Genomic DNA, 12,498 nt, shown 5'->3' on the forward strand with positions numbered 1-12,498 from the left:
CGAACAGACAGACACCTCAGAATCGGATAATGGTAATGGCACTGGTTCCTGTGGCAGCTGTGAATAATCATAGTAGCAAATATGTTGGGCAAACCATTGGGAAGGTAGCACATCAACAAACACAGCTTCATCGCGCTCCGACTCGATCTCTCCAGCCACCTCTTCCCCATTACCTTCAACTCGTTTTTTAATTTTATATGCCATCCCGGGCGTTTGAAAAAATCCCATTAGGATATACCGTTGATCCAGTTGCCATGTAATATGGTTGAATGATCTTCATTGCCAAAAAATATTTGAAAAGGACCAACACGAAAGCCCAGACGCCAAGTGCCTTTGAAGCGAAGTTCCCCGCAATCGCTGGAGTTGTAGCAGTAAACACCAACGCCGTGTCGCAGTCCCCGGTACCAGTTGCCCATGTAGCAATCGCCATTAGCATATTTGTAGCGGCCTTTGCCGTGCTTCATGTTTTTGCGCCAGCAACCTTCATACATGCTGCCATCAGGATAGATGAACATGCCGCGACCAGAGCGATGTCCTGGAACATCAATAGTCTTTTTAATTATTTTTTACTTTATTTTTTATTTTTACAACCGCAGCGATTGGATCCATAATAGCGTGAACCGTCCTTAAACACATACAGGCCTGTACCGTGGCGTCTTCCCTGACGATATTGTCCATCATATTGATCGCCATTCGGGAGGATTGCCCAGCCACGACCGTGTCGATGACCAGTTGCGTTACGACCGCCAATATATAACTATCCAAAAAAATTCAAATCAGGATTAATCTCTGATTTGTTGGTGAAACGCTCCACACTTACTCCAATATTTAGGCGCTCTTCCTCTTCTTCGGCTGCGGTCATTTCTGACTCGGTGGATACATCGGAGACACTCATTGGAATGCTTTTTTATTTAACTCATTCAAAAACGTATTATATATGTATATTAATATAATCTTAAATGTATTAAATAAACGTTTTGAGGGTAACATCGAAGACAATCAGAAAATATTTTTTTTTTTAATTATTATGAAACAGGGGAAAATGGACTGAGCGACAGAATAATTGGCATCAAAACGCATGATTCATGAATCATGATCAGCGTTGCCATTTTAGACGTTTTCCGGCTAGATTTAGCCGGTTTTGATAGCAACTAGCCGGAGAAAATTCGATCTAGCCGGCAGCCGATTTGTTAGCCGGTTTGTAAAAAAAAGTTAGCCGTTTTTAGCCGATTTTACTATTTGCCTAATTTTCTGGTACAAAAAGTAAACAAGTTGTTCGAAAGCAATAATGCAGACCCAATGAAGATTTTTAATGAACTCAATGTTTTACTTTCGCATCTATGCTCCCTAGTGGTTATTAGCGCGGACACATTTGATCCTATATGCTCCCCGTTGGAACCATACCTTGCTCCATTTCCTCAGTTTTATCACAGTTTTGAAGAGTATTTAAAAACAAAAGTAAGCACAAACGCTTTTGACCACGAAGCCGAGAAAATAATTCGAGAAAATGGTCGCTATTTTATTATCACTTCAATAAAGGAATTACGCCAACGCCTCACCTACAAATATTGCCACACTAAATAAAATTGACTTTTTTCGGTTGGAAATGCATTAAGAGTAATTAAACCAAAAGTATTTATTCAACTACAGCAACAAAAACACAAATATAATGCCGACGAAATAACATCCATAGAGATTCAATGGCAACGGTTAACGTTACATACCTGGAGTAATTTAGACTCAACTGTAAAATTTTGGGCCGAAGTTTATCAATTTCGAAATGCCCTAGGAGAAAACCCTTTTGCTGACCTTTGCAACCTAGTTTTTAGTTTTCTTGTTTTGCCTATAAGTAATGCAGAAGTAGAGCGAATATTTAGTTCAATGAATATAATAAAAACTAAGCAAAGAAATCCAATGTGCGTTAAAACGTTAAACGCTATTTTATATATAAGATACGGTTTAAAACGTGAAGAAAAATACTGCCATAATTTTACTGTAGATGACGATCTCTTAAAATTAATGAATTCAGGTGATATATACAATAGTGATTCATTTGATGATGAGGAATATACACTCGATATAAATTAATGGTGTTAACTAGTCTTTCGTTTCTTGCGATTTATTTAAATAAAGCATGTGGATTTTCACTAAAACATTTCAGCCGTTTTTTGCCAGAGTCTATGCGAAATTTCACTAAAACAATTTAGCCGTTTTTAGCCGCTTTTTTTGCCAATCTAGCCGGTCGGCCCAAAAAGTTCTGGCAACACTGATCATGATCAAAACACACATCAGCATGGTGGAATTATACAAGGTGTTGTACGTAGTGACAGCTCATGTCGACGGCTCCCTTACAAAAGGTTGTAATATGGAAGCACGAGAGAAACGGGAAGAAAAAAAGCCCGCTTTGCGAAGTAGTACGAAATTTGGTACTATTTTTCATATCAAATTTTGCATATAAATAGTTACAAACAAACAAGAAACAAGAAACTTAACGTTTGACATCGATACACTCCATGTTGCCGTGGTCCGATTGTAGGAGGACGCATACTTACGTGTTCGTATCTAGGTTGGAAGATTAAATGCATTGCTGCAATATGGGCATCGGAAATGGTTTTGAAAACGCTTTATTTTTAGCAACCTCCCAGGGTGGTCACCGGTTAAAAATATCAGATTCCACTTTAATTCAGGGAATTAGATAATTCAAATATGTATCACAGTAAAAGTAAGAAAATGTAATAAAACTACATTTTTGTAATAATTACAGTAATATAACAGTCTTATTTATTGTTAAATGCATGTTGTAAGTATTAACTTGGAGTAAATTAGGGTCCACAATTACTGAAACGTCGGAGTTTTCGTATTTTAAACGTATTGATTTTCTATGCCAAGATAATTAAGTGCACCGAGTTTGGTATAAATTTATACAAATTGACAGCATCGCGACAATTGTGCACCCTACGTCGAATTTGTCCAAAAGCAAGTCAGACGCATTCTAAGCTAACCTGTTGAAGGATTACATAGAGATCACACTACGTTATGCTGCACCAAATGTCGATAGTGAAACAACCGTACACCACATTGTCACCAATGGTCCCCCAGTCCACGAGCGCCCACGCAAACTCACTGGTGAGAAGTTAAACGCCGCAAAAGAAGATTTTAATCTGTTGCTGCATCATGGTGTCATAACACGCAATCAATGGACAAGTCCCATCCACATGATGCCCAAAGAGTCCGGTGGCTGGCGCACTGCAGGAGACTTTCGCTTAAAAATCAACATAAAAAAATTCCATATCGGTGGAAGTGAAGTAGTCTACTTAGGCTATTCTGTGAGCCAGCATTGTTACCAGCCTCCTGAGGAAAAAGTTATCCAAAGCCTCAAACAGTTGTTGACTCGCGCCGCTTCCTCGGTATTGTAAATTATTATAGGCGTATTTTGCCTCACGCAGCAGTAATTCAAGCTTCCCTCAGTGAGTGCCTGAAAACAGCGCCCATCTCGCTGTAAATCCTTTGGAGAATACACAAAGCCCACGTTTTTTGTAGAATTAAAGTTTAAAATTTGTTATTTAATTTTCCGTTGTCAACGAATAAGAATAAATTAAATGTCAAATAATTGTTCAGTGATTGCAAATCAGTTTTAGAATAGGCTCATTCCCTACTTTTAGTTTTAGTTTAGTACTTTTTTTAAGGCGGTAAAATGTAGTTTTTTCAAGAGGGAAACATCGATTTTGCTAAGGGAGTCAAGATGGCGGATTAGAGCGAGAACGCTGTCAATATCCAACACCTTGTATTATTCCACCATGACACATCAGTAGGTTGGAACTTGATCATCAGCATTGTATAGGCTTACAAGTATGGAAAGCGCCATTTTGTTTGTTTACATTTGAAAACAGCTGAGATCACCTGATTTTCAATTCTCTCATTCTCCGCACAGAGTTACATTCAAGTTTCAGAAAAAACTTTAAAATGTAAATTGAGAAGTATTTTAGAAAAATGTGTTTTTATTCATTTGAATTCAATAAAAAAGAAATTAAAAATGCATGCCAAGTCTTGCATTTCCAATAATAACGATAAATGTGTATGTTCCAGGCAATAATTTAAAATATTTGTGAAACTTATCGTTTGCGCTAAAATACATCAATGTGTGTGAAATTCGTTGTCATTGCTTTTGTTTTGAACATCATATTCGTGCCTGCCGGTGGAAAAATTAGGTAAATTTGCATTTATTTTTAAGAAAACATATAATTTAATATATATTTCTTTCCAGAGCGACATACGGACAAGTAAGATGAGCATCGTTTAAACAAATGGTTTATTTTCTTGTAAAAGCAGCCGTGGCCCGAGCAGCGTAAATCGTGGCAGAGAATTATAAGTAATAAGGGAAATAATAGTGCGATAAGAAACTGGAGCTCGGGGAAAACTATAATTTACGTCTCTACGCAGCACGTACGCATGTGTGGGTGCATTTGCGATTGTGGCCTAAGCAGCGGCCCGAAAAACCTTACCAAACCTTTTCTTATTTTACGCTTACATCAACGTTATGCCACAATCACGTGCCGCCGCAGCTGCAGCTACTGGCAGAGGCCCACAGGCACTCGTAAAAATTGGCCACTATTTACTGGACGCAACACAAGGTAGCAGTGAAGATATTGGACCTCATGCATTAAATGTGAGTTTAAGCTCCAACTCGATTTTCAGTACAAATTCTTGAGCTTAAGCTCACCCCTTTAGTGTAAAAATTGAGTCTGACCTTAGACTCATTTTTTATGCATGAGGCCCATTAAATCGCATAAATTGGTTGAAATGGTTGGAAGTGGACCAACAACTTGCTGCCTTCTCGTCAATTTGGTTACGTTGTGTTGACTAACTCCGGAGGCATTATGGATCTTGAGGAGGCCAGACGGTAACATTTGGGAGGCAAAATGCTAGGATTCTTGTTCTAAGCTGGGCACTGGGTATTCACACTTTTGTTAGTGTATTGAAGCTATTGCAGCTGGCAAGAGCAACATGTTTATATTATTTTTTACAAATATAAAAAGATGAAAGCCATTTAAAGTAATGAGTAAATTTGCGTGGAAGAAAATAAAGATTAAAGAAATTTCTATGATGAATATCGAGGAAAATCGTTTGCATCAAAATTTCTATTCAAATTTTTATTTGAATTATGACATCAACAGGGATGCTTTGAAACGTATCTTTTGAAGAGAAATTTTTATAATTCTTGTGATTATTGATATTTTCTAGAATTAAAAAAGCTAGTTCATATTAAAAAATATATTTAGACCATGATAAAAATATAGTAAGGTAGAACCGCTGAGAGTCTCTTTTAAAATTCTTGACGTTTCCAAACAATTTAATTTTTAAATTTACTCACAAACTCACACACACATTTTCATTTTCCATCTCAAGCAACAACAATTTCGAACAATTTCATTTTTTTATTTTCACATTTATATGATTTTAAAATGTTTTCTAACTTCAAAAAAAAATCATGGCCGACAAATTGAGAGAACGGTTATACCTTGCTATGTTTTTATCATGATTTAGACTACAAGTATGTAATGTACGTTTATTACGAACTGAAACGATTTTAATGAGTATTCATAGCTTCATAGCAGTTACATCAAAATGCATATTTGACAAGAAAGAGTACAAGATTGCCCCGTCATAGTGGCGATGACATTTCTGTACAAAAAGTAAACAAAGGCGAATTGCATGTTAAAAGAAAATATCAGACCAGCCAATTTTCTCAATAATAAATTTTTCGATAGTAAGCGTGTTTTAATTGCGCTGAATTCTAAAAATATATGAGTTACAATGACAATTAATAAGAAAATGTGAAAAAGCGGTGATTTTTCTGGAAGTATAAGTGAATTTCAGTACATTTAAAGTTTCTGATACGTCGTTTACTTTTAGATCAGAATTATCAAAATCGACAAATTCAAAGTAGGGGTATGTCTGACGGTGCCACCTTTGTTCGCTGCATCGTGCATATTGGGCAAATGACGTTTTTAAATGCATTTTACATACAAACATATGTACCAGTTCAAGATGAAAAAAGAAACCAAAATTAGTAATTTTTTTATGAATGTAGTTAAAAAAAGTTCACAGAGGAAATGCCGGTAATCAATCTATCGGCAATCACATAAAATCTATGTAGGGAAATTTAGATGTCAACAGAATAATAACTACAATAAAAAGCACCACAGAAGTGTGAGAAGCAGGCAATTTTTCAATCTGAGCAAAAAATTCTTTAAATGCCGTTGTAAAATGGTCAATACATTTCTTATAAAATAGTTTGATTTTTGATGGGTGGTATAACTCAGTGAAACGGTTATTAAAGAAAATAAAATTTTTAAAAGTAATAAATAGGAAAAAAATGCACTAAAAATGTGAATTTAAATATTTTACCCAAATTCATAAAAAAATTAAGAAATCGATTTTTTTTATAAAAATGTCACTGTACAGAGCTATTTAAATCTATTTTATTTTTTATGAATAACGTCATTAGCATATACCGTATTTATAAATGAATCTTGCAGCGTCGCGCTATATACATACATAGGTACATATATATATTTTGGCTGGCGAAATATGTACTTTTGCCAACTTATTAAAAAAGCGTATGATTCAATTTAACCACATTAAAAAAGTATTTAAATATTTTATGGCGCAACACAGCAACACTTTTTGTTTCACGAAACCCTTGAATACGAGCCTGTCATCTATTTCTTCTATTTCGACATTTCGCTATTTTACATTTCTTTCATTTAACGTCATGCGCTTTGTCACATTTCTCAAATTCGTTTTTGCTTCGACATTCTGCTATTTCATAATTATTTCATTCTCATGTCATCCATCTTCCATTTCTTACCTTCCATTGCCGTTCGCATCGTCGAACGTGCCTGTCAAACACTGCCGCCATCATGCTTTTCAGTTTGGCAGGCACGTCCGCTGTTTGGCAGGCACGTCCGTTGTTAGAAAGAGAATAGACAAAAAGGGGCATAGGATTCCATACTTGTAAGTATATACGATGGTATATACGATGATCATCAGGGCCGAAGAAAATAGGCAAGAAAAAATCCATTTTAAGCGCTTAGATAAGCACTAAATATGCTCGCAAAACAACAAAGTTGAGTGTGCAGTTTAATGTTTTTTCAAGGCGTATTTAACAAGGTGGTGCTAGGGGAAAAAACGCTACAAGGTCAACAGAATTCAATTTAACTTGATTTAACACAAATTAGAGAAGCTCGGAAAAACACTTAACAAAAATTTGGCCACCAAATATTTATTATTTAGCTCATTTTTGATAATTTTTGAGGGCGCTGAATTACCAAGCTCACTATTGAGCACTTAGTTATCTGTCGCATAGGAATGCAGTTAGCGAAAAATTTCCGATTTGCAATACAAAATATAGTATAATAAAAATTACACATACAGATGTAAGTTTAACCAAAATTTGCAGATATTTTGCTGAATGCTTTCGCCATCAAAATCATATTTCTATTTTTTTCAGTCATATTTGATCATTATTTTGAGTTAAATTTTTTTGCCGCTGTGGTGTAGTGGTTAACACTGCGATTCCGCAAAGCCTTCGAGCCTAATTTCCGACAACATCAAAAATATAAAAAAGGGGTTTTCTAATAGTGGTCGCCCCTCGGCTGGCAATGGCAAACCTTCGAGTGTATTTCTGCAATAAAAAACAGCCGAATTTATTTGTAAATTGTTCTATCTTCATAAATTAATGTAAAAACTTTTGACCTTACGCTGAAGAAGTTAATCGAATAACCGACTGGTTGAGATACAAATAACCGGACATTCAAGCACAAGAGATATGAAATGATAATGCAACTTTCAAAATTAACGCCTCCATTTCAGATTTATTTTTTTAGATTACATCGTGCCATAAAAACCAAACATTTTTAAAACACACGAAAAAATCAATATATTCACAAAACTAGGAGCCAAATATAGTATAACGGCGTTTTTAATTTTTCTCTTTGATGTCTTGATTTTTTTTTTGAGGAAATTTCTAGGATATGATTGAATTAAAAAATTATTTAAAAGATTCGGTGCATTGTAGAGAAACAATATGGGTATCAATTAAAAGGAATAATTCTGTAGAAATTATTGGAAATTTCCAATGTTTATTTTTGCAAAAAATATAAGTCAAGGACTAAAATGTAACTTACCACATCCTCGAATTTCGTCCTTCTAACTTTACTAGTTTTAGATAAAAAAAAATCTGAACTAAAAACAGCTTTAACTTCTTCAAAAGGCCTTTGGAAGTACGTCCTACAAAAGCTCTTCTGGAAGCTCTTCCTTGAGTAGCGAAAGCAGAAGCCCTCAAATTTGTGCCACTTCGTACAAAAAATTAAGGAGAAAGGAATGACTTTCAGAAAGGCCTTTTGGAAGAGCAGGAACTTGCACCTTTTTGGCATTTGCTTGAAGATACTAAATTAGATTTTAACCAAATAAACTAAACAGAAAGAAGGTAAACTCACCAGATATTGTTCAACATATTAGAAAAAATGTCTCATTCTCGATTTTCAACTACTAATGCTTTCTTTTTTCGAAGCAAAAATTTGCTAAAAATTTGATGGGTATTTGATGGGCATTGACCTTCATTAAAAAACCAAGACAATTTAAATGTGGCGGTCCTGGTGTCCCGGACAGTTTGTTTAAATCAGGACAAATCCTGGAAAACCAGGACGTCTGGCAGCCCTATGCTAGGGAAAGGGATATTTCCATACCCCATATACCATATATCGATGGCTGGCGGTTTTGAAACGAATTCTGAAATAGGGCGTTCTTGAAAAGTTTTTTGAGATAGAGCGTTTTCGAACTGGCTGCCGAGATAGGTCGATCTTCGATAAACATTTTCTTAGTAAATAAATTCAAAATTTGTATGGCTCACTTTATTTCAAACGTTTTTTCTTTTGTTTTGAAAAAGTATTCAAATTAAATTGAGTGAATAAAAGTAAAAGAAGCAAGATTGAACTGCGTCAAATTGAAAATAAAGGAGCACGAATGTTGATGTGAAGCAAAACTCCCTGGGAAAACCATACCTGTAATTATTGTACCATGACGCGCAAGCCAGTTTCGAGTTATGCACCTAAACAAATTAGACGGAGTGCGGAAAGAAACGGAGCGCGTTTATATTAGGTTGGGCTGTTAAAGTTTTTGAAAAAAAATATTTTATTAATTATATTAATGTATGTGTACCGTTCTTGGAGTGTATAGAGTATATAGTCAACTATCGAATGCGAATTTACTGTGAAAACGGTTATAAAGTTCTACCCTGGAATGCAAATTTCCGATTTTACAACTGTTTCGTCGCATTTTGCAGTTGCTGACCAAGTACCAATACAAACTTTTTTGACTCCTAGCAGAACAATTGCAAGTAAGCGCGCTTCTATTGATTACAATACTAGACGAAACCAGTTACAAATCGGAAAATTTAATGCATCGCAGAGCCTAAAGCAGGGATCACACGATTTGTACATATTGGCAGTCACGGAGAGGTGTTGTCTAGAAATTTTTATCGAGAATGAGTTCACTGCAAGAAGAACTTTCCAAACAACGCCACTCTGTAACTGTGAAAATGTACAAATCGTGTGATTCCTGCTTAAGGGACACTTATTTGACTTAAGGCGGAAAAATGCATAAACTGACCAAAACTCATAACCAAGCTCCCATCGATCCAACATAGATTTTTAACCAACTTCAAAAAAGGAGGAGGTTACCAATTCGTCGGAATATATAGTTTTTTTTTTATATATACGTATGTAGATCTTATCGTTTAATGTAGTTTCTTAATACAATTGTTTATTAACAATCAGACTTATGAATATAAGTAATATAATTTGAAAGTGCTCTAAACGTATGTACATTTACCTACATATATGTTTGCACTTACAAATAAGAATTTTTGGTTTCAAGTTAACGAGAGAAAATTTAAAAAAGAAAAAACTGATTTATCTAGTATGTATCGTAAAAGAAACTTGCCAAAGGATAACGTATAACCATCGCCATTAAAGTGCATATAACCTGTAGACCCATCAAAAATTGTGTAACGACTCTTTCGTGCACCGGACCAAAAACAACCAAAACAAAATTGATCAACGTAAAATTGTTGGTGATCACTCGTCCATCGCTTTCTTCCTGCCACGAGATCAGTTTCGCTGTTTTGAGCGCACGTACCATTAGCAAGCCAAGTATGTTCAGTTCTTTCGGATGAAACTCTGTAGTGCTTATGTGGAGTAGGTCGGTCTTAGAGTCGTATTTCGGTAAACGATGGCGAGGACATGGCACGAAATGAAATAATTGCGGCACCGAATACAAAAAGTTGAGGATTTGCGGAATGAAGAGTAACAATAAGGTTTTACTAAAGTGTCCCAGTATACCGACGACAGCAAAGGTCATGCCAGCAAAGTAGCAGTAAGTATCGCCGACAAATACTTGGGATGGATACCTGCAATAAAATTTGTTTGTCCAGTGAAAGGTTAAAAATATACATACATGTTATATATATGAGGTAAATTATAATATTGTTAAGTATTTACTATATATGTATAGAGGATTTGTTGAAGTAATTAAATACCTATACACAGAAGTTGAATAATCAAAAATCAATACGCATACATACTAGCGTCCGCCTTTTTTCCAAAATCGGTTTTCGAGTTATTCGTAAAATTCCAATTAAAAAAAAAAAACCCCGGTTCCCGAGTTTGAATTAAAGAAAAGCCCGTATAAACCGCTTTTATTTTATAAAGTTTTCATACAGTCAAAATGCTTATGCAAAATCGCCCTGTTCATCCCCAAATAACCTACAATATAATGTTAAAACTATTTAGGGGTTTTTCTTAAATTGGAAAAAGCCTTGAAAACTGAAACGCCAAAATCAAGGAAAAAATGAGAGTTATTGAAAAAGTGGGCGTGGCACCTCCCACACAAACTGAATTTCTCCCATTCGAATGTGTTTGTGGTGTGAGAAATTAAGTTTGTATGGGAGATTCCACGCCCACTTTTTCAATAACTCCCACTTTTTCCACGAGTTTGGCGTTGAAATTATATATCTCTGTACTAAGTTGCAGCACTCTACGATGAATACTTCCAGAGATATGGTGCGTGAAAACTTCAGTTTGTATGGGAGGTGCCACGCCCCCTTGATTTGTCGGAATTATTTTTCTTTCTATTATCATCCTTTGATGTTCTGGAGTCGATATCCAAAATTTCAAAAATATCGGTACAGCTGTTCTCGAATTTTTCGATTAGAAAAAAAAATGAAAAAACGACTTTCAAAATACATATTAGTGTAGATAACGAATGAAATACATTTTTTAATAAAATGTATCCTATGGAAAAGTGTTTATGAATATTTTTTAAAAGAATTGCACATTTGAAATTAATATAATAATTAATAATAAAAGTATTTTCCAAAAAAGTGGAAGCATTCAAACGTGAAATTTTTTTCTTTCATTTTTCAACATGAATAATAAAAAACCGGAGCCTTTTTAAAAAATCGCCTCGATAGATCGACGCAAAATTTAATTATCTTTTATAAAAAAAAAAAATAAACTTGAAATCGGTTCATATTTGGGCTCTCAAAATTCGTTTGTTCACAGCAACCGTTTTTGCCCCACTGTGCGTCCTTTATGGTAATTTGTGTGTGGTTGCGGAAGTAGCCTGCATTGTTTTTGTGTGAACACCTTTGGTCAGACTTAAAGAAGGGTATTTTAAAGCCACAATAAAGACGAATTGTGGACGGATGGATTTCTCCGACCTAAACGCCGAACCAACAGCCCTTGGTCGGGTAAAACCCGAGTCATTCCGGTACGCAGAACCGGCCCAACTTCGCTCTGGCTATTGCAGCAGGCTAAACTCTTACTTGAGTAGAATCAACGAGGATGTGCCCAACCAATGCCCGGCATGTGGAGAGTCGCCACATGACTCCCGGCACCTCTTCACATGCCCCACTCAGCTGACGCCCCTGTCCCTATGGACAGCCCCTGTGGAAGTCGCACACCTCCTGGGCCTTCCCCTAGCTGAAATTGACGACAGCGTTGATGGATGAACCGACCCGAACGGGGCTTAGTAGCCGCAACAACAACAACAACAACGAATTGTGGAGCCACATTCAAAAATTGTGGTTTTCCATGCCGAGAAGAGTAATTAATTTGTATTTTAAAAAGGTTTTTCGATTCCAATATAATGCAAAATCGGGGAAAATGTACCAAGCAGATAATAAATTGCCAAATGACCCACCAGAAAAGAATCTTATGTTTTTATCACGGACCCGACTGTCGTGGGAACGAACGGGTTTTGATACGAGTATTTGTTTTTCGACACCTACTCAGTACTTGGTGCGAAAGTATCGATACCAAAGTTACTTGGTATCGATCGAAAAGTATCGAGTATCATACTTGTATCATTTCATCCCTAAACAGCTGATATAGCACATCTTATTCGCAGACTGGAAAAGAAAATTTTCGTGGGTGT

At 35.8% G+C, this 12,498-nt stretch overlaps 2 protein-coding genes and 1 long non-coding RNA gene across 3 annotated transcripts in view; 1 reads left to right on the plus strand and 2 right to left on the minus strand.

The window, feature by feature from the left end:
- Positions 1 to 895, minus strand: part of LOC118741782 (phosphatidylinositol 4-phosphate 5-kinase 6) — a 1,372-nt gene extending 477 nt beyond the window's left edge. Inside the window, 4 exon segments of the mRNA XM_036473754.1 lie at positions 16 to 245; positions 248 to 535; positions 592 to 757; positions 821 to 895. Coding sequence (XP_036329647.1) covers positions 16 to 245; positions 248 to 535; positions 592 to 757; positions 821 to 895 — 759 coding nt within the window.
- A 3,205-nt stretch (positions 896 to 4,100) lies between these two features.
- Positions 4,101 to 5,016, plus strand: LOC118741783. Its single transcript, XR_004993345.1, has 2 exons — positions 4,101 to 4,208; positions 4,265 to 5,016. It is a non-coding gene; the product is annotated as an uncharacterized LOC118741783 (long non-coding RNA).
- Positions 5,017 to 9,773: 4,757 nt separating this feature from the next.
- LOC118741460 (UDP-N-acetylglucosamine--dolichyl-phosphate N-acetylglucosaminephosphotransferase) overlaps positions 9,774 to 12,498 on the minus strand; it is a 44,719-nt gene continuing 41,994 nt past the window's right edge. Inside the window, exon 5 of the mRNA XM_036473440.1 lies at positions 9,774 to 10,471. Within this exon, the coding sequence (XP_036329333.1) occupies positions 9,979 to 10,471 (493 nt within the window). The 3' untranslated portion in view covers positions 9,774 to 9,978. The remainder of the gene's footprint in view (positions 10,472 to 12,498) is intronic.

Source organism: Rhagoletis pomonella, unplaced genomic scaffold, assembly GCF_013731165.1.
Source record: "Rhagoletis pomonella isolate Grant_MI unplaced genomic scaffold, Rhpom_1.0 Rhpom_scaffold_00006, whole genome shotgun sequence".
Lineage (NCBI taxonomy): Eukaryota > Metazoa > Arthropoda > Insecta > Diptera > Tephritidae > Rhagoletis > Rhagoletis pomonella.